The 23,523-nt window shown below is 39.8% G+C and overlaps 1 protein-coding gene across 2 annotated transcripts in view; it reads right to left on the bottom strand.

The window, feature by feature from the left end:
• Positions 1 to 23,523, bottom strand: part of NCKAP5 (NCK associated protein 5) — a 1,001,373-nt gene that overhangs the window by 306,201 nt on the left and 671,649 nt on the right. For both annotated transcript variants that reach the window (XM_055108553.2, XM_055108550.2), the window contains exon 6: positions 15,536 to 15,623. In XM_055108553.2, coding sequence (XP_054964528.1) covers positions 15,536 to 15,623 — 88 coding nt within the window. The remainder of the gene's footprint in view (positions 1 to 15,535; positions 15,624 to 23,523) is intronic.

Here is a 23,523-nt window from a genome sequence, read left to right as displayed (position 1 = left end):
ACACCCCACATGGTGACTGACCCGCCTGTGTCACACTACAGCTCTTTCCTTAGAAACCAGACAGAAGCTGGCCACACGGTGCACATCAACATGACAATAGTCGGGAAACATGGCCTGTGGTCTTGGCTACACGAATAAATGTGAGATTATCCAACCTCTCTGAAGCAGTCCTCGTCTCTAAGATCCTGGATGATCACTTTATAGACTTCTGCCCACAACAACCCTGAAGCATTCTGGCAATAACTCCCACTAAGCTGTAAGGATGCTGCCCGGTTCTCCGTGTCTCTTTCAACCCAGCAAACTTAGCAGTCCTGTGTGTCAAAGATTATGCCAGACACTGATGGGAGAGTCAGAAGCAATTATGGTTTGGGCCACTCTAGAAACTCAGCTCTACACGTAAGGCTTTGAACTTGTGGGGCTGAGAAGGGTTCACTGTGAGAATCAGCCCTGCGGCCTCGCTGCCCACATCCTCTCTGCCAAGCTTCCACTGAATTTCCAGGGCCTGTCATTATGTCAAGAAAAAAGTCTCAGTTTCGTAACTCTCTAACACTTGCTAATTGTTCAACTTTTAATAAAGGAAAATAGGCCTCAAGCTCAGTTAGCAGGCACCACTAACTAGGGCGAATTTAGAGTCCTGTCTTTTTTTTCATTTAGGCCATAATGTCCTCCTACTAATGCAGATGAAATGATTTTCTATTTCTAGGAAGGTTTTTCCGGCAGCAGGGTTTTCCTCCACACTCTGCTTCTTCAGACACCTCTGCTATTTCTCACCCACCCAGTCCAGTCTAGGGCGTCTGAACAGGGCCCACCCCATGCCCTAGTCACTTTTCTGAGTGACCCACTGACCTTGCTGCCCCATGCCTACTTCCTCCCCAGCAACGAGCTTCCTACCAACCCATGCTTCAAACATTTCTGGGAACTCCTCAGAGCCCCGAGAGGTTAAGTAATTCCCCAAACATCAGGCCGCTTGTGAGTGGCTGCTCAGTGATGATCTGAATCTAGGCTGTTGGCCTCTGAAGGCTTTAAACTTATCCAACATTCTCTGCTTCCTCTCACCAGAATACCCATAGTCCTCTGCTTTCTTGCATCACAGTGCCCATAACCCTCCGCTGTCTCTCATCAGAGAACCCACAGACCAAAGGATACTCCCATTTATCTGAATTTTACTCCTTCAAAGACCAACTCGACTCCCATCTTCTCCAGAAGCTTTGCATGTCTCCTATGCAGAATGCATAGGCTGGCCACTCTACAGTAGAGGCTGGTGTTGGGTTAGTGAAAATGAGATCACAGCCATGAGACCACAGCCACAGGAAGCTTTCACATAGTGAGCAAGAAAAATCAGCCAAGCCTTGCAGTACAATGATTTTTTTTTCTTTTTTTTTTTTTTTTTTTTGAGACAGGGTCTCTGTCGCCCAGACTGTAGTACAGTGGGGCCATCATGGCTCACTCCAGCCTGGACCTCCCAGGCTCAGGTGATACTCCCACCTCAGCCTCCCAGGTAGCTGGGACTACAGGCATGCACCACCATACCCAGCTAATTTTTTATATTTTTTTGTAGAGACGGGGTTTCACCATGTTGCCCAGGCTGGTCTGGAACTCCTGGACTCAACTAATCTGCCCGCCTCAGCCTCCCAAATTGCTGGGATTACAGGTGTGAGCCACTGCACCCAGCCCGCAATGATTCTTAACCTAGGCTGCATATTAGAATAGGCCTGCGGAAATTTAAAAAATCCTCATGCCCAGGCCACACCCCAGACCCATTAAATCCTTAGGGTAGAACCAGCACATTAGTGTTTTTTTGTTTTGTTTTGTTTTTAACTCTCCGGATGATTCCAAGGCACAGCCAAATTTGAGAGTCACTGGTGTAGAAAGTAATTAATGCCATGCTTGCAAGATATGGGACTTGGAATCAAAAGATCAAGTCCACTCCCAGCCTGACTCACTGTATGACCTGAAAAAGTCAACTGCCTGTGTCAAACAGGTTCTTCACCAGAGAGATGAACTTGCACTTTCTGCCCTTTCTATTTCAAAAGGTTAATGTGAGGTTCAAATGAGATGATGCTGCAAGAGTACCCTGTAAACTGTAAAACACTTTATTATTACTGTGTCAATTTTCACTACCAGTCCCCCAGTGGTGATGTTCAAAAGCTCAGAAGAAAAAAAAGGTAATAAAAATGCACAGAAAAGAAAAATACAATAACAGTAGGGTTAGAATAATTAAATACAGTGACCCAAGAGAAATATAGCCTATTTTATATCTTAAGGGTATGTTTATAAATTATTTTTATAAGTACAATAAAAAAGGTTGTAGCAGGAAAGTGTATTCAGATGACCACTTATAGCAGAAGCTTATTAATTCAGAACAAGGGATAGGCTTGGCCTTAATGGGGAGAAATGAGTTTCCTGTGCTAATTTATTAATTTAATGTGGAACAAAATTTATTAGGGGCTGAGGTGGGAAACCTACCAAATAAAACACAGATAAAAGCACCTGTACATTTTGTAATAAGAAGGTTGTTAGTGGGAACTTGAGAGCTGTTTGTTACAAAACAATGGAATCATCATGAATGAGATTCTTGGCTCTTCGTTTAAACAAATGAAGTGAAAATATAAGCCATCATAAACCCCAATTCAACAGGCTTGTTCCCAAAGCCCCTTTGAAACTGGTTTGACACTTGGTGCATCCCACAGAAGGCATGCAGCAAATAGCCCTGAGACAGCAGGCCAGGCCCTCAACATTTACTTAAGACATACCAGCCTCAGGTCTGGATCCTGAGAACATGAGGGAAGGAGGACAGAGAGGATCCACAGTTTCTCTCTCCTTTTGCATGCATGTGGCATGTGACAAGCCATAAAATGAGGGTTATAATTTGTAATTTGCATTTACTTGCTTTTTTCCTCACTTCTGTATCCCTATGCTAATTCCTAACAGCTCTTTCCCCCGGTTCACCCAGGGAACCGTTAGGAATTAGTCTATTGAATAAGTCTAAGGTTTCACCCAGACTTATTCAATCACTGTAGAGGATTACAAGCTCCTAAATCACTTTAGGGAAATTATTTTGCTGTCTCCTTCCCCTTCGAATACTATGTCCTAAATTCCCATTTTCTGAGATGTGTTGATACAGCAAACCCTCAGATTAACTGGTTCAAACTAATATGTGAATGATGCTCTCTGAAGTATTTGTCATCTTAATTTCTTTTGCTTTGGAATGATGCTTTATGGAGGAGATTTCAGAAAAACATATCTAAGTGAAAAATACTGGTAGCTGGAGTATGGAAACAACAGATTGTGCAGTGGAAGAAGACAGCACCAAAACGGCGTCTCCTGCCTAGGAATCTGACCCTGGGTTTGGCACTCCTGAGGTGTCTACATTTCTCACAGCTTCATGATTTTCTCCAATGCTAAACCTTTAGGCTTACAAAAGGCATCTGTGGCACTGGCCATAGAAGTACAGTAAGGTGAGGCAGGAAGAATTTGGCTATGTGAAGGGAAAGAACAGTTAAGTAGATGGGGGATTAGCTGTATAATAATGATAATATCTACTGTTTATTGAATACTTAAAATGTGCTATGCACGCTATCATATATTATCTCTGATTGTTAAATGAAATTATGTCTAAGGAACCACTGGGAAAACAGAAATCTTTCCCTTTAGCCTCACTATACCCACTACATAGAAGAGGAAAGTGCAATTCCAGCTAATTAGGTTGCCCAAAAATGACAAAACCAACTGAGGGAGAAAGCTAGGATTCATTTCCAGGTCTGCCTCTCCCTGAAACTTTTTCTCATTTAAATTCCTCTTCACAAATTCCCCAACCAGCACCTCTTATACATGTGGTCTTTAAGATGTGAGGGACTGCTGGGACTTCATAGCAGTCTTTTAAAAAAATATAATTTCAACTTTTATTTTAGATCCAGGGGATACATGTGCAGATTTATTACCTAGATATACTGTGTGATGCTCAGGTTAGGGGTATGACTGATCCCATCACCTAGGTAGCAAGCATAGTACACTATAGCTTTTCAACCCTTGCCCCCTCCCTCCCTTTCCCCTATGGGAGTCCCCAGTATCTTTTGTTGCTACATCTATGTCCATGATTAGCCATTGTTTAGCTCCTTCTTATAAGTGACAACATGTGGTATTTTGTTTTCTGCTCCTGTGTTACAGGATAATGTAGGACAATGGCTTCCAACTGCATCCATGTTGCTGCAAGGAACATGATTTCTTTCTTTTTTATGGCTGGGTAGTATTCTGTGGTGTATATATACAACATTTTCTTTATCCAGACCACCATTGATAGGGACCTAGGTTGACTCCATGTCCTTGCATGAGATGTCTTTCCAATTGTTTGTGTCATCTCTGATTTCTTTTGGCAGTGTTTTGTAGTTTTCTTTGTGGAGATCTTCTACCTCCTTGGTTAGGTGTATTCCTAGGTATTTTATGGCCATTGTAAATGGAATTGCATTCTTGATTTGGCTCTCAGCTTGACTGTTACTGATGTATAGAAATGCTACTGATTTTTGTACATTGATTTCATATCCTGAAATTTTACTGAAGTCATTTATGAGTTCCAGGAGTCTTTTGGCAGAGTGCTTAGTGTTTCCTAGGTACAGAAGCATATAATCAGTGAAGAGAGATAGTTTGATGACTTCTTTTCCTGTTTGGATACCTTTTATTTCTTTATCTTGCCTAATTGCTCTGGCAAGGACTTCCAGAACTATGTTGAATAGAAGTAGTGAGAGAGGGCATCTGTTTCTTGTTCCAGTTCTCAAAGGGATGCTTCCAGTTTTTGCCCTTTCAGTGAGATGTTGGCTATGGGTCTGTCATAGATGGCTCTTATTATGTTGAGGTATGTTCCTTCAATGCCTAGTTTATTCAGGGTTTTTGTTTTAATCATGAGGGATATTATTGAAAGCTTTTCCTGCATCTATTGAGATACTCATTTAAAAAATGGTCTACAATTTCCCTTTCATCAGATTATTTCTTCCCTATGTTAATCTAGCTATTGCATGGAGAAAAGAAGAAATACTCAGTATTGTTTGCCTCTGTGTTTGAATGGATGGCTGACAGACTGACATGGGAGTCGGGAGGAGGGGGGCAACTTCAATAGACTTCTCTACTATCTCCACCCTTTCAGGGCCTAGGAGCTGACAAAGTCCTGTGCAGGGGGCACCTCTGGATAGTTTCACAGCTGGCACATGCCTAAAGTGATTTAGGATTAGATAGCCCTTCCCCTCCCAGGCCACAGCAAATAATTATTAGTGGAAGAAGAAACACCCTTTGAACTTCCATTGAGCATCCACATTCTCCCATGACCTGTAAGTCAAACTTCCTTAAGAATATTCTATGGAAAACTAAGCATGGTGGCTCACACCTGGAATCCCAGTGACGTTGGAGGCTGAGGCAGCAGGACTGCTTCAGCCCAAGAGTTTGAGACCAGCCAGAGAAACATAGTGAGACCCTCTCTCTCACTAACAAAAGAATCTTCTCCCTGTGCCCTTCCTCATAGAGTTGAGCTGTCCAGAAAAGATCTTCAAGATCATGGAGTTGACTGATACTCACAATCATAGCAATGGTATTTGCATCACCTGGGGAAAATGTTTAACCATACTAAGGCCCAGTCTCAGCTGCCGGAGACTCTATGGAATTGTTCTGGGTTGAGGCCCAGGTGGGTTGTGAACCCCAATCCATCACAGCCCAATCCCTTGTCTTACAACCAAATGCTGTAAAGGGGAAGATGGCCACCTTTCTAGACCCAGAAACTGCTCCAGAGGGCCCAAGAACAAGCTTCTATGCCACTAAGGTTGTGGTTCTGCCTCCTCAGATATGCCTGTCAGGCCAATTAACACCTGAATCTTGCAATGGCTTAAATGCCAACAGCAGACCCCTGGCCAGACCATTTTCCTTTCACCCCACACCTGGCAATTTCTCTTCATTGCCATGCTGTGCTCTCCGTGCAGACAAAATCAATAAGGACAATATAGCTAAAAGGTTACCGTATAGCAGAGATCTCAGTAATGAAAGTGTATGTTTTTTTCCAGCAGGCCTGTTCCACTTCTTTCTTAACTATTTCCTCATTCCAAAACTATATTTCCTGTCACAGCCTATTTTCTCTCCATTTCACAAAGCATTAATAAGCCAAGTTCTAAAAAAACAAAAGACAGTTTTTTAGCCACAAGTGAATAAAAGTAAGGTCAAAGTTCAAGGACTGATATCATCGTGATTTTGCTCTGTTCAAATTCATTTGTTTCTTAGACCAGGAAAGAACTGATATGCCTGGTTAATGATCTAGAATGCCCCAAGTATTTGCTCAAGCTGCACACTTACTAAAGGGCAACATCTTTTGGATGGTAGCCACAGAACCTCCTGACCTGAAACAATATTGGGTATTCAAAATAAAGGCTGGCTCTCTGCTGAGATGAGCTGGGGAAACAGCGGGTACATACATTGGCAATAACCAGCTCACCTGTAGTAAGAGAAGGTGCTTTTCCAGGGCACCATTTTATTCACAGGTTATATTTGTTTTAACAGAGAGACCATATTCTGCTTTTACTTGGTTAAGAACTCGGTTCAGGGTCAAAACGTCTAATAGGAAAAGCATTCGTGTCTGAGCACAGAATTTCGGTAGAAATTGAGAACAAGAAAGTAGAGTCAGAACCCATTAAACCAGGGATTTTAAATTCTGGAGAAGAATGTACATATCTATTTCAACTCTTAGTGATGTTATTTAAAACTCTTCTATTCCTTTCAAAGTATTTAACATGACTTTGGATGTACGAGACAAATACTTTTTAGTTAGTGTGCCAGCCAGCAGGTGCTCTCAAATGAAACTGTTTTGAAAACTTCTGGATATCTGGGAAATATTTCTGTAGGATGTAGAATAAAAAAATTCACCTTATAGAATAATTTCAAAGAGAAAAGGAAGATTCATCTTGTTTGAAAGACATTATTTTTGACTGACCTGAATCTAAGCACACACTTTGGTTATGAGAAATTCCGCCTTCTGTATCTGAACTTGTTATATGAACAGTGGATGCCACTTAAAACAAAAGAGGAAGAAAGAAATCTGCTTCCTCAAGGAAGAGTTTCAGCCCTTTAAATCTTAACACACAATAAAAATACTCCCATTACCACCATCACCCACTTCAGCAGCTATTCGAAGTTCATAACAATTCATAGAAAAGACCAATTGCTTAAAGCAGAATCAAAAACCCTTGAGACTTCTCAAAATTATAGGCCACAGACATAAATAAAAGCTCTCAATAAAAATACTTCATAACCCTATTGTGTATTAAAATGTTATAAATAACTGTGCAAAGACTTAGCCACTCTATCAACAAACAGAATTTTAGATTTCTTTTCCCAGCCGGTGTGCACTCAGTCACTCAATGTACTCACTGCTGATCTACATATTTACAGTTGTTTACCACATTTTGTTAAGGCTTAAAAAAAAAAATAAGGAAAGAGAAAGGAAGCACTTTCTAAAGAACTGTAAATTACAATTGACCTCTCTTAAGAGTTCACTTATCTTCGCTGATTAACTTCCAGGGTACTTACTGAAACAGGTGTTGTGTGTGTAAAAATCAGTATAGATGAATATAGCATGTGCTGGAGTGAGACTTTGGGCTGTGAACTTCACTTCAACTCTATTTTAACCTTTTCAAAATGAGGGAAAAGGTTATGGTGAAATGAATAGGTGTTGATGTACCTCACTGGTTCCTAGCACAGATCTACGGACAAGAGGAATCAAAATGATCTGTCAAACCTGGAAACAACAAAACCAAGCAGAGTACCAGCCCGCATCACTTGAACTCAGTAGATTTAAGGAGATGCCCATATAGCAGATTCTGTTGCAAGTCCCTCAGGTGATTCTGATACTCAGTCAGGGCTGAGATGAACTAGTCAGGAACTTTCCAGTTCTTGAAAACCACAAACACTTCAATTTTGCCTTGTGTGTACATATGTTCATGAAAATAAAATCTATTATGTTAGAAATTTGGCAAATATACATTTTATACTAAAGATATTGCTATTTAAAGGAGATTTCTTTTAAAAAAGATATCTTTTATAATTGATAGTTTAATAATATAATTTTTCAACCCTAACTTTTCTCTCCAGTGTATTTAAATTTTGGAGTTTGCTTAAAGTATACTTAAATCATTACAAGGAAAGAAGGAAGTTGTATGGCAGACAAACCTGACAGCAATAACTTAAGCATACCCTGAGAATGACCCTAGGGTGTAAGAGGAATGTGTGTTTGGAGTTCCAAGCTTATGAATCCAGGAGTGGACAATCCAGGGATTCATTCCTTATCAATGAGGAACATCAGAACCCAGGACCCATCCTATGGAACACAGGCTGGACAGGTGATCGAGGCCCTCTGTTTTGGGTTAGATGAAAGTTGCCAGGTGGAGGTTGCTAGGCGGAGGGCGCTAAGTGAAAATGCTATATAAACTGCATGCTTTTTGCAAGCAGTTGTGGTTCTCCTGTCCAGCCTGCAGCCACTAGACCACCCTGTATGTAAGTTCCCTCAATAAACCCTGTGTGTCCTCCACTGGCTCTGGGTGTCTTCTTTGGCTTCTCGAACATGGTGCTATCCCTACTGAAGTTAATAGGGGTCTGGCACAACAAAGGTAAAGTTCAAAGTCAAAAATTTCCTGCCACCTCTGTTAAGAATTATAGTCTGTGGAATAATATCTCTGCCAGGCAAGTCTTGGGCTTCAGTCAGGAAGGTCTCAGGCCATGTCATGTGCTTTCCACATACCATAAAAGGAACTGGATATATATTTCATGATTGATAAACTTAGGGATAACTGGAAAAGGGTCTCTTTCCCCATGCTTAATTACATCTAAGAGTATGTTTAAAGAATTATTTAAGGAAAAAGTAATTATGATGTTCAGTTAGATCACTTTAAATGGAAATAACTTGGAAACATACTACATTGCTCTAGATGCAGACTAAGGGATCAATGACTGAAAAAAAAGACCATCTTTGGAAAGAATAGAGCTGGGCCCAGAAAACACAACAGCTCAGGGCTCTTTAAGAAGGTGGGATAAAGAAGTAGAGAGAACCAAAAACTTGGACATCACTGAAATTTTGCTGATCACTATACTTAACCTCTCTATGCTCTCCACTGGGGCAATGACTCACCAAGCACTCCATTTTTATGGCAGTCTACCCAGCTAATTAAAAGGGTGCAAAGGATGTTGAGTGACCTAACATTGGTAATGTGTAACTTTGGGCCAGCTATTTAATTTCTCTGTGCCTCAGTTTCCTCTTCTGTAAAATAGGTGAAATTACAGTAACTCTTTCAAAGCGTTTTATGAAAATTCAGTGAGTTCATACCTGTAGAATGATCAGCAGCATAGTGACTGGTACACTGCAGGTGCTCAGTAAGTGTTAGATAGTATTAATTAGGTCAGATAAGTGGTCTATGCTATACCTCATGTAGTCCAGGCCTTATAGCATTGGGAAGAGTAGTGCCAAAATCCCAGCATTCTAAGAGCAAGAGGAAACACCCTTGAAGTTATTGTTCTGTTCTAAGGGTTTCGCTTGGTTTAGCACATGTTTCAATCATTCCCCATACGTAATCCCAGCACTTTGGGAGGCTGAGGTGGGCAGATCACGAGGTCAGGAGTCGAGACCATCATGGCCAACATGGTAAAACCTGTCTCTACTTAAATATAAAAAATTAACCGAGCGTGGTGGCACATGACTGTAGGCCCAGCTACTTGGGAGGCTGAGGCAGGGGAATTGTTTGAACCCAGGAGGCGGAGGTTGCAGTGAGCCAAGATGGTGCCACTGCACTACAGTGTGGCTACAGAGCAAGACTTTGCCTCAAAAAAAAAAAAAAAAAAAAAAAAAAAAAAGCCATCACTTACAGACTAAGAGATTTCCCATAAAACTTGAAATTGTATCTTCTTGAAACATGTGGCTATCTTTCTGCACTGGTGTGTTTCTGGGTTGTCTGAATCTGCTGCCACTGAGCTGTGGCTGCTTCCCTTAGGGCAGACAGAGGCTCTCCAGCCTGCCATAGGCCCCACCAGTCCCTCCTGTTTCTCTGGCATTAAATCAGGTGTGGGTTGCTATGGCATGGCTTTCAAAAGCAAGGCTTTTGCCTAGTAATAAAAAACAAATGACAAAAGTGCTCTGTATTTATTTCTTTATCAAAAGTGAAAAAAAGGAATGTAATCCCCTAGAGGGTACTTGATTTTTCTCATATCTGGCCTACTTTAGCTATTTACATTAATTGGTGACTCTAAATTCCCTTCTTTTAAAATATGAAAAACAAAGAACCCAGAGACTTTAAGTGACCATCTGAGGCCATAAGTCTTGGTAGTCGCAGAAGCTGTATCCATAGTTGGGTCCTTTTCCCCCCAGTTACCATTTCCACTTGTCCATTCACCTTCTTTCTAAATGAGTTAGCTAATGTGATTCAATTCATATTCCATACAGAAAAGTAGGAACAAGAGGAAGCATGGCGGCTACAATGAAGAAGTGCAGAAGGTAGCTATGGACATACGAGCCCTGTAAAGGGGGTAACCGTTTGTTAGTTCTGTGATTATTTGCATCTTACTCAGGCTGTCCGTGTTTAAATATTTTGGCAGATGAATGTGATGGAATGATGCCCCTCTCCAATGGGTTGCTCTATTTTCTTTATGCTTAATTGCCCCCTTTCATGTCTAATTGTAATTTTTTTCTAACATAAGTTCCCTAATTTACTTAATTAAATGAAATGGTGGCGTGAGGGACACAAATATGAAACATAACACATATGAAATCCTAAAACACCTAGAGAGAATGAGCTGGAAAGACAAAGCAGTGGGGACCCGGGAGGTGCTTTTCCTTCCTTGAGCTCCCTAAAGTTAATCTTTTCAGGTCTTCCCTTCTCCCTAATGAAATGAGTCTATCCTAGGGGCATATGTCACCTTCCCTGCACATATGACAATATTTCTGTGACTCATATGCTTGTCACTTCCTCAGGGGAAATGAGAATCGAACATTTTATAGCTTGTTAATATATCTCAGTTTACTTTATTATTGGATTTTTAAAATATTGAGACAGTGACTTTGTGACCTGAGATTTTAGACTGTGCCTACTTTCCACCACACCATCAAAATATTCCACAGATAACTGCTCAGTTTAACTTCATATGGAAAATCTGTGATTAATTTATAGTTCTACCACTTGGCATTTGCGAGTTCATCCTCAAAAGATACCCACATCCCAGTCCCTGAAGATTTGAGACCTCTACGAGCTTTGCCATAAAATGAGCCTGAAAATATCTCCTTTAGTGGCTATTGGAAGAAAGAAATAAGATCCACGTTGTGTAAGTGCTTTGCAAACTGTAAAGCACCAAGCATTGAGATCCATGTTCCATAAGTGCTTTGCAAACTGTAAAGCACCAAGCATATGTGCCCTGACAATGAGACATGGTCCCAGAACACTGGGAACACAAGATGCTCTGAGAAAGGCAGGCCGTGGAACTCATGAGGAAGCTCATGACTCTCATGTCCATTTCAAGAGACAAAAGAGACTAAAAGAGAAGTGGATTATTAAAAATAAGCCTGAGTTAGGAAGCAGAGTCTCCAAGGAGAACAGTGGGTTTCATGACACATTCCTTTGTGCCCTCAGAATGTGTGCAAGCTTCTATTTTGGCTTCTATTACGTTGTTGAATATATATGATTATCTACCTGCCTTCCCCACTCCCGAGCATCCTATAAACTGAGCATTTCAGGAAAAGACCTGTGTCAGGCATCTTTGCATCTCTGGTACTTAGACCAATATCTTCTGGGTACTTCCAGCCTGTTAAGTTAACATGTGCTGCTTAGTGTGACAGAATAATACCTATCCTCAAAACATGTCCACAACCCAGTCCCTGAAATCTGAGAGCACATGTTACCTTATTTTGCAAAAGGGACTTTTGCAGATTTGATCAACTTCAGGATCTCAAGATGAGGAAATTATCCTGAATTATCCAGTTGGGCTCCATATCATCACAGGGTCCTTATAAGAGGGACCCTAGAGAGGACAATGAGATGTGATGATGAAATAAGAGGTTGGAGAGATAGACTGGAAAGATAGAGGCAAGGGCCACAAGCTAAGGAATGCTAGATTCTGGAAAAAGCAAAGAAGCAATTTTCCCTGGAGGCCCCCAGAAAGAATGCAGCCTGACCAATACTGTTATTTTGGACTTTTGACTTTCAGAATTATAAGAGAATGAATTGTGTTAAGCCACCAAGTTTGTTACAGCAGCAACAGAAAACTAATACACTTAGATAAGAAAGTACATGAAAAACTGGCATTTGAATGAATGACTGAGCAAATGAATAGAGGAATTAATGGAAAGAGCTCTAGATAGAAAGCGGAAAGGCCCAGGTTCAGATCTCAGCATAGATAATAAGCAGACCTATCATTTAACTTGGGGCCTATAGTGTAATCTCTCTGGAAGTCCTCAGCATAAGAGCTAATGCTGTGGAATCAGACTGACCAGGGTTCAAAACCCTTCTAGGCTACTTCTTGATTGTACATCCTCAGGCAAGCACTTGCCTCTCTGAGCCTATGTCCACATCTGTAAGATAGGGATAGTGACAGCACCTCCTGCACAAAATTGTTGTGGAGACTGAATGAGCTACAGTCCAGTCACATTTGATGGGGCTCTGAACTAGGTAAATTTGAAACTGTGGTCACATGAAAATGTTATTAATGTCACTTCATGCACAAAACTTGAAATCATGCAAATTCCCCAATTAAAAAAAGGTCAGGAATGGCAAAGCTGGTAAATTGTAAACCTCTGATTACCACATAGTGGGACCGTCTCAGTTGCTGAACAGAAAACACCCATTGTCCTTTGAGAGAATCCATGTTGAATTATGCAAGCTATAAATTACACAAGCAACAAATTATGAAAGGTCTTTGGGAACACACCCCCTGAACAAAATATGACTATCTTTAATGCATGCAAAGCAATTAGCAGGGGCCTGGAACACAGAAAGCTATTACTCTGCTATTATTATATTAGCTCAATGATAAAAGACTCAGAACAAACACTGCCACCGCAGTGGAAAATGAAAGTAACTCCAGCTTTCCCAGGGGCCTAAGCTTTACATGGGCCTCTGGCTCCTTTCAGAGAAATCTTGCAAGTTGGAAAATCTGAGACAGGTGTGCTAATGACACCCCATATTATGAAGCAATAAATTTCCCAGCTCTTGCCTGAAACGCAGAATTTGGCCGCAGGGAGGTGTTAACTATGTGCTCCACTAGTATCACCACGCATACATCTTGCATAAACGATTTTGCCGCTATTAGCCTTATTTAGAAAAATAGAATTTGTGAGATGAAGGGGATCTCCCTGGGACTTGGCGCCACCCAGCATCACCTGCCCTTCTCTCTTTTCTCGTTTCTTGAATGCCCAGGGCACAAGGCTGTCCCTAGTGCATATGAGAAGTTCAGTAAGTGTTTGTTAAATGCACAGTGACCTTTACAGTTCATGTAACCCACCTCCCTTTCCCATTTTAAAGATAAGGAGCCTGAGGCCAATTAAAGGAATGACTGAAACTTCCCTATCATGTGACATTAATTCAAGTTAATGACTGTCTTCTCCCTACAGGGAAGAGTTCATTTCCCAAAACGAATAGACTGGGTTATGGAGAGGTAATAGTTTTAAAACACGTTTCTTAAAGCATATCTGTTTTTCTAAGCAGCTTCCCATTTCGCAAAATGAATGTTGCTGATGATGTTAAGTGTCTACACCACAGATTTGGCTAATAATTGTTTAAGAGCTCAGAAGAGAATAAGCAAAAGAAAATATGAATCTGAATGAAAGAGATCCACCATGAAGAAATCAGATGTAGCCCAAGAATGATGCCTGATTATTTAGTTTTAATGAAGCCAGGTGTTACATGTGATGGGGGAACAAATAATTTACTTCACAGATTCATATGATGCTTTTAGGCTGCATCGAACCATTCAATGCAGAATTGAGTCGCATTTTTTACTTACACCTCAACTTTGTACCAAAGCAGTTATAATATCTACGAAGAATTCAGAGCTAGGAGGACTAAAATTTTTTTCCCTTTCTTTAGGTGGCCACATATCAGGAAACGCTGAGCATGCATTCCCTTTGTCAAGACCGCCCTCTCAAGAAGAATCTAAGCCCTTTCTCTAGAAATTGATCTCAGTGATTTTTCCACTGTCTCTATGAAGCTAACTTTAATTTCTTCTGAGGTAGCTTAAGTCAACTCTTTGCATTATATTCACTGCACATGGGAAAGAATTCTTACTACCTTCTTGAAGTAGCCCTGTGTAGATTTCAAGGGTCAACAATTTAGGATACAGCCTCTTAAGGTTAACTATGGCCAGATTTCTTAACTTACTTTGATACTTTTACTTGTATTAACATATTCCTCCCAATCCCTTTTCACAACCAGTTGGGTTGCAGAGCCCACAAATTCAGGTAAGCTAATGCCACATTATGCTAATCAGCTGGGTTCCTATGCTTGCTTTCTCAAACCCACTGGCTTTTTAGCCAGCAAAAACCTAGGGCTGCCCAGTGATGACCTCACATTTCCACCAATGTCCTTGCTTTTTAAAGCTTTTCATACATAGTTGTGCAGTGGATGCTGGGTCTCTATTTGTGATTTGAAGTGATTTTCAGTAGAAGTCCTAAATTTATCTATATACAGTGTCTGTGCTGTTTCTATTGTATTTCCCTTTTCCACCATACCACAGCCTTCTCATCTGTATAGGCAATCTGGACCATACTCAGATTAGATGTCCTGCTTCCTGGCCTGGCAGCTTTGCTGGTGTTAAAGGACAGTGGGATAAGGGCTATCAGAAGGAGACAAAGACCTGTTATTTCACTGACTGCTTACTCTCTTTGGACCTCTTTAGACTCCTTGTTGCCTGAGGTGCAAGGCCAGACCCAGGAGGACTGCATACACCCCAGACCCCATCCAGCTCTTCCCTGTACTCCCAGTCTCACTGTAACTTTTTATTTCCAGGTCATTACTTAATTATCTGGAGATGCTTATTCTCCACAAGCCTGCTGTGAAGATTCACACCACTGCACTTTACCTAGGTGTCCCTTCTACCTGGAATGCCCTTCATGGAGTTCTCTATTCCACAGGCCCACCTTAAATGTCACACCTCTGGCAAGTATTTATTCCTCACCTCCTCAGCCAGGATGAGGCATTCTCTCTCCTGTGCTCCCAGAGAATGTTGTACACACCTCTCTTTTAGTCCTGGCCACAGAGTACTGCAATGCCTATACAAGTCTCTCTCATTCACCACAAACTTATTTTTTGCATCTTCTAGAATCAAATCTACACTCTGTTTCACAGCAGGAGTTTATGAAATGAATGAATTGAATAAATGTGTATGATTCCTCAAAACAGAGGTGACTAGGTGGCTCTTAGCACTGGGGTCTGGAACACACCTTTTATTTATCTCTGGGTTAGAGAGGACAAACCTAGAGAAATACAAGAAAAACAAGCAGACCAGTACCCAGCCAAGAATAATAAACATGGTGTACCTGATAGACCATTATATTAACAGTTTCTTCTTTTTTCTGCTCTGGAGATCCTTGACTCTGCAATAGATTTCGTACTGTTTCTTCCATCCTGAGAAACAAAAATATTAAGAATTTCTTAAAGAAGGTTTCTAATTAACACGGATCCACTCGAGTTGTAGAAATCACTCTTCTATGCGTATTTCCCAAGCTTCAACCTGGAAATCTCTTTTCTCTCTACTTCATCTTCTATTAATTATCTGTCATGAAGTCCTTTGCAACCATTCTTTGGGATGCCTCTACCTTCTCTTTCTCTACCATTCAGGTCCCCCTCTTTATAATTGGACATCTAAACTCATGCACCTGTCTCCCAATATCCCTCTTCATTTCCAATCACTTCTTTTTAATTTGATACAGTATCACTACATCAATCTTCCCGAAAAACCACTTTCATTTTCAAACACCAATTTTCAAAGTTAACACATATTATAGGAATGCATTCTTCCCATTAATCTACTGTCAGGTCTTTCTGTGATGGTCTTTCTATGACAGCACGTAAAGATTTACTTCATTCTTCTCAACTACAGTCATGCATTGCTTCATAACAGGAATACGTTCTGAGAAATGTTGAAATGCATCATTAGGTGATTTTGTCATTTTGCAAACAGCATAGAGTGTACTTATATAAACCCAGACGGGATAGCCTACTACACAACTAGGCTATATGGTATTACCTATTGCTCCTAGGCTACAAACCTGTATAACATGTTAATGTCCTGAGCACTGTAGAAAAATTATAAAACAATAGTATTTGTGTATCTAAACATACCTAAATATAGAATAGGTACAGGAAAAATACCATATAAAAGACTTAAAATGGTGCACCTGTATAGGCCACTTGCCACGAATGGAGCTCACAGGACTGGAAGTTGCTCTGGGTGAGTCAGTGAGTGAGGAGTGAGTGAATGTGAAGGCCAGGACACTACTGTACACTGTGAACACTGTACACTCTAAACACTGCAAACTTACACTGCACTAAATCTATAAAAAATATTTTTCTTTCTTCAATAATAAACCTTAGCTTACTATAATTTTTACTTCATAAACTTTTAAATTTTTAAAAAACTCGATGCTTGTAATGACATTTATCTTAAAACATAAACATGTATAAGTTATATAAAAATATTTTCTGTATGTCCTTAGTATATAAGTTTTTAAAAATTGTTTTAAAAAACATTTTTTGGCTGGGCACGGTGGCTCATGCCTGTAATCTCAGCACTTTGGGAGGCTGAGGTGGGTGGGTCACCTGAGGTCAGGAGTTTGAAACTAGCCTGACCAATATGGTGAAACCCCATCTCCACTAAAAATACAAAAACTAGCTGGTTGTGGTGGCAAACTCTTGTAATCCCAGCTACTCGGGAGGCTGAGACAGGAGAATCGCTTGAACCTGGAAGGCAGAGGTTGCAGTGAGCCAGGATCACACCACCGCACTCCAGCCTGGGCGACAGAGACTCTATCTGAAAACAAACAAACAAAAAACATTTTTGGCTGGGCACGGTGGGTCACCCCTATAATCCCAACATTTTGAGAGGCTGACGTGGGTGGATCACCTGAGGTCAGGAGTTCAAGAGCAGCCTGGCCAACATAATGAAAACCCATCTTTACTAAAAATACAAAAATTAGCCGGGTGTGGTGGCAGGTGCCTGTAATCCAGCTACTCCGGAGGCTGAGGCACAAGAATCGCTTGAACCCGGGAGGCAGAGGTTGCAGTGAGCTGAGATCGTGCCACTGCACTCCAGCCTGGGCGACAAGAACAAAACTCTGTCTCAAAAAAAAAAATTTTTTTTTACATTATTTTATTAAAAACTAAGGCACAAACAAACACATTAGACTAGGCCTACGCAGGGTCAGGGTCATCAGGATGTCACCAGCCAACAGGAATTTTTCAGCTCCATTATAGTTTTAAGAGACCACAGTTTTGCATCCAGTCCACAGTTGACCAAATATCACTATGTGGCACATGAATGTGCTTCCTAGTATGTCATGTTGAGAATGTAAATTACTTAAGCATTCCCCTACTTATAAAATTTAAATTACTTCAAAATTTTTGTTATTCCAAACAATCAACATCTTTACACATACCTCTTTATACACATGTGTGTTTCTACAAATTATAATATATACATGTTATAATCTTGTTTTGTTTTAAATGTGTACCTCCAGTGATTCCCCATTGGCCCAAAGTAAAGAGTAAAGGAAACACACCCATTCCCATTTCCAGACATTTGCTTATGCTGGTGATACTTCTTAGAATGCCCCCTCCATTTAATCTTCCTATATTTCATCCCTCTTTTCAAATTTACCTTAAGTTTCACTTCCTAAGATATCTCCTCATTGATCTCCTGCTTCTTTGAATTCTTATAGCCCTATACTTCAAACCATTTACTCTGTCACTTAAAAATCCTTCACTTTAATGCTCAAATATTTTGTATATGCAGGTCTTATCTTCTGGAATAAATGACAACATTTGGTATAGGACTATGCCATGTATTTCTAATGTATCTCTCTCAATTGTAGATAAAATACATACTCACTAGACATTATTGTATGAATCCTTTGCTAATTCATTTTTTAAAGTGTGAAGTAGTTACTCTATGCCAGACACTCATCCTGTATGTTCAGACTGTGTCTGGATGACCTTGTCATTGGGGCCCACCATGAAGATTCATAGACCCAAACTCTGGGAGCAAGAAGCCTGAACTCAATGCCCTGAACACGATGCTCTCTGTCCAGAACCTGAACTGGTTATCTTTTCCAGGCCCATCTTGAAGCATGTATTTGAGTGACTCAGTATGACACTGGTTGAAGAGAACTGTGAAGAAAAGCAGGCTGATCCAGCTTCTCCCTCTTACTAAGGGCTTCTCGTATGACAAATTAAGGGCTCTAGGAGACCAGTGAATCCACTGATGTAGGAAGCCCATTGCAGTAAGCAGGATAAGACAGTTCAAGATGCCACCTTTCTAATATGGCACGTAACTACTCAGCAGCAGAGTGAGGAAACTGCAGACAACTGGGACAGGCCAGACCTAGATTATTAATTGGAGAAATTCTGCCTTTACAGAGGATGGCACAAGGACTCATTTGGGTTTTCAGGAAGATGGTGGGCGCTGGTTACGAGTACTCTAAAAATGATTTGTGACCACACATTTATACAAGCCACCTCTGCATGTATCCAGCTGAGAAAGCAGAAGCTGTTCCCTATATTTTCACAAATCTTATGTTATTAATAATAACTCAATTTAATAGTACTTTTAACTTGACAAAGAACTGTCTCATCTGTTCATCATTATAATTTACTTTTAAAAAATCATTCTATCTATTTGGTAGATGAGAAACCTAAGGTACAGAAAGGTTAGATGGTTTGCTTAAGAGATCATGGTTAGTTGGATAGGGAGTTTGGATGAAATCATTTTTACTGACTCTAAATACAGCAGCCTCTTTCTACTTGACCTTATTGATATTCAGGAAAATGGTTTTAAATGAGTAAGAGTCTTAACTCCTAACTAGGAGTTACCTTGGAGAACAACTTTGGTGGATGAACCCAAGAAGGCAACAATACCATTTCTGACCTGGGGAGAGCATGACAAAAACTAAGCTTATGTGAAAAAAAAAAAAAAAATCGGTGCAAAGAAGTCACAAATTCGGAAATAATAAGTGATCAGAACCCATTGCTAATACTTGATTTCATTTTATATAAACAAGCTCTTGAGTGGTATCAGATTTTCCATCATGTTTGCCGAACTATCATAAACAAGGAAGTAATGACAATGGTCCTAAGACTTGCCCAAGATCACTCAGCTTGTTCCTGGCAGGTAAAGGCCTGGTATCCTGGTTTTCTAAATATTAGTCTACTTTCTTCCCACCTTAGCACAGAAGCTGGATGTCTTCTTTTAATCCTTATTGCATTCATTTTTAAACATCTGACTTAAAAGTGGCCAAATAGTTAGAACTCGGTTAAAATGAAATCATATTATTTTTTACTAAGTTAAAACACAATCTTGTCTCAATGCGTATCTTGCTAAATTATCTCTTCTGTAAAATTACAAGCTATAAACACAAGTTGCTGGATCAAAAAGAAAAATATCTATTCACCTTTCCCCCATTTTTCTTGGCTTTATACTTAAAAAATAGGAAAAAGTGGGGGTGGACAGGAAATTGTTAAAACAATCTTGAGCAGTTCAGAACCCTTAGTAATATGGTAAACACTCTTCTGGCACTACTTCATGATTAATCAAAACCAATTACATTTCCCACCCAAGTCTTGGAACAGAGTCACAGGGCCCCATCCTAACCCTTGGTAAAAAATCAAGTTGTCCTATCTTTTTATAACCTCTATGAATCATGTCACAGAGAAAATGTTTTAAACCTGATAAGAATATGCCATTATTTACTCCCTGATGACATCTTTTTTTAAAAATTCTTATTTAACAAACTTCTCTATTTTCCCAAAAATCAAAGACTAAAGCATCTTCCATTGTTGTTTGACGCCCAATTACATTTTGCTTCATTTTATTATTTCGACGGCTAATGAATGAAAGTTTGCATTACTAGCCAGCACATAGTACAGTTCCACCATCTGTCTCCCCAATATGATTAAGAAATAAGCCAATTCCTCCCTCTCCCTCTGGTTCAGGCTTGGGCAGAGTTTTGTGTATTTTGTTTGTTTGTTTATTAAATAGCTGGTTGCAATTTATCCTTAAACACTCACCTTAATTCATGTCTTCTAGCTCTCCATCTCCTTCCCCCACCTGAAACTAAGACCATTTTTTCCCCTAAATATTGGTCAAGTAGCTGCCATAACTAAAAATATAGAAACCAAAATTATACTTAATGAGTTGTAATAAATTCTAACGTACATCAAGTGAACTATTTTTAAAAAGTTAACTCCTAGGACAGCCAGAGGAAACAAACTAAATACATATGCAAACAGTATGTCTCAGGTAACATTAGGTATAAATGCAGGCATTTTATTTTATTAAAATAGATTCCATTTTTTAAGGTACACACTATGTAATCAATAAATTATTACACTGTTTCCTCTGGGAGAAGCAAAAACCTTGCTTAAGAAGGGCACTAAGTTAAAATTAGGGAAATTGCATATTAAAACTAATGCATGAGAAGAGTAACAATTCAAAAGCACCAAAGAGCAGGATCAGTGAGCCATTTTAACTAAATTCTCTCCCAGTTCCCAGGGGCCCACCTTTGTCATTGACCTCCTTTTAAAGTACAGACCACTGGGGTACTTGTCACTGGATCTGTTTCCAGTGTCTCAAGAGCTGGTCCATCTAGACACCAAAGGAAGATCTTTCTGAAAGAAAATGTTAAAACACAGTGGTTTTCTGAACTCTTTCATGGTAAGACAACACTTGATAATATCAAAGGCCTTCTTTGTAATCAGAGACTATGGATTGGACTTTGAAGACCTGGACTTATTCAATAATGAAAGCAGTGTTGGAAAATATGGCTCCAAGCTACATTAGAAGCTGATTATTCCAACATGTAAATGACTGTGGGCTTTTTCACATGCTTTCCCTCCAACCCCAACCCAAAATCTAGCCCTCTGTTTTGATTAATGACACTCTAGGGACTGATCCAATTATTACACCAAATTGTTCTTTTTGACCCCTATATTCAGATATTTAGTTGAGACTAACTTCATTTTTGACAGAAATAGAAAAGAACAGAAAACAAGAAGCCACTCAAGAAGTTATTCTCCCCAACTCACACTGATAACTGATAGGGTTCATTCAGTTGAAGGCTGAACCAAATTAAATTTTGTTTTTAGAAAATATTTTAACATGTTTACTTGCTGATTAATCAAATGCCTACTTAATAATGAAATTAACCATGAAATTATTCAATATTCCTTAATATTCTTCTAGTCAGGTGAGAGGCTGCAAGAAGTGCCCACCACATTCCCTTTGATTCCCCCATGCCATGAAGTTTGTCAAGAGCTGCTGCTGAAACTTGCAAATTGCTTTTCTTTGTGTTTCATTGTATTTGACTCCCAATCTTCTCACTTTGAGAAATTGTGTCGATTTAAGAAAGGGTCCCACCATGACTGAACTTCATTTAATGACAGGAAGAAAGAGGCTGCAGTTAAATTAGAAAGAGGCAGGGGGAATGGGGTCCTTGAAGCATCCCTCCCTTACCCTAGGCTTCCCTCCTAGGAAACCTGACACAACACAGCCCCATGTAGAGAACAATGCTCATCTTCTAGAGCCAATGGCAACAAAGAGGACCAGCATACTTCCCATATTGGCTGGAAAAGAAGGAATACTTGCAATAAAATACTAGCTCCCTCATATTGGATGCCTATATAGTAGGGTTAAATATCAACACATACTTCACTTTGGATGTTCAAGACAAACAAAATTCATTTATTTGTATATAACCAAACTAGTCATTGCTTGAACCTCCACAATATGACTAGCATTAATTATTGTCCAAAACCCTAGTTTAAATCCTAACCCTAGTCTCTTATGATGGATTTCTAAAATTTTTAAATTTTTTAATTTTAAAAATTCAAAACAGGTGTCCATCAACATACAACTATCCTATGCATTTCCTGCAGTGGAATATATACCAGCAATCAAAAGGAGTAACTGATGTATGCAGCAACATTGAAGAATCTCACAAACTATGCTAAGTTAAAGAAGCCACACACAAAAGACAAAATACTGTAGGATTTCATTTATACAAAGTTCTAGTATAGGCAAAATTAGTCTATGGTGGAAAATTTAAGAATAGCAATTGCCTTGGGTGGTGGCAGGGATTGACTGGTAAGGATATAAAGGAAATTCCTGGGATAAGAGTAATGTTCTGTAACTCTATACGGATTTGGACTGCACAGGGTATATGCATTTGTTGGAATTCAGCCAATGTTACATTTAAGATTTATGTATTTCATTGTATGTAAATTTTATCAAAAAAAGAGAACTGTAAACACATATGGAACTCCAGTTATTGATATATATGTACACCTTGGGAATATGCCTTTGACTTACTTTTTTTTTTTTTTTTTGAGACAAGGTCTCACTCTGTCACCCAGGCTGGAAGGTTGCAGTGGTGCAATCTCGACTCACTGCAACCTTTGCTTCCCAGGCTCAAGTGATTGTCCAGCCTCAGCCTCCAGATAGCTGGAATTAAAGGCACGAGCCATCAATGCCTGGCTAAATTTTGTATTTTTCGGAGAGACAGGGTTTTGCCATGTTTCCCAGACTGGCCTCGAACTCCTGAGCTTCATGCCTCAGCCTCCCAAAGTGCTGGGATTACAGTAGACTTACTTTGAAATGCATCAAAAATATTTCATTTCAATTATTTAAAAATGCATACATTGAGGTTCCATGAGAATAAGGAACTCATTCAAGATGATACTCCCAGTAATAGTAGAGCTGATATTGGAACTGTTTGACTCCAAACTTGTAATCTTTTTCTACTGTGCCACATCAGCATTCACTCAAATATTTAAACCACCCTGGCATTTACTTGGCTGGGTATCAACATTTTCTGCTATACTGTTATCACGTGGTAACATCTGGATTGATGGGTTCTTGTTACTTGCAAATGCTGCACAGTTAAGCCCTCCGTATCTGTGAGTTCTGCATCTGTGGATTTGACCAGTTGTACACTGAAAATATTCAGGAAAAAAAAACTGCACAAAGTTTCAAAAAGCAAACCTTGAATTTGCCATGCACTGAGTACTACATTGAATCCACATGAATGAAGTGTAGGCGTCGTGTTAGGTATTAAAAGTAATCTTGAGATGATTCAAAGTATACAGGATGTGTGTAGATTATATGAAAATATGGTATTATACCATTTTATATAAGAAAGCTGAGCATCCCCAGATTCTGGTATCTGACGAGGGGTCCTGGAATCGATCCCCCATGGAAACTGAGGGATGACTGTTTTTGCATTAGTCAATCTTTTCTCCCAATCAGATCAAAATT

This window comes from Pan paniscus, chromosome 13 (genome assembly GCF_029289425.2).
Source record: "Pan paniscus chromosome 13, NHGRI_mPanPan1-v2.0_pri, whole genome shotgun sequence".
NCBI classification, from domain to species: domain Eukaryota; kingdom Metazoa; phylum Chordata; class Mammalia; order Primates; family Hominidae; genus Pan; species Pan paniscus.
Note: the sequence above shows the minus strand (reverse complement) of the source record. Positions and strands in the feature narration are given on the sequence as shown.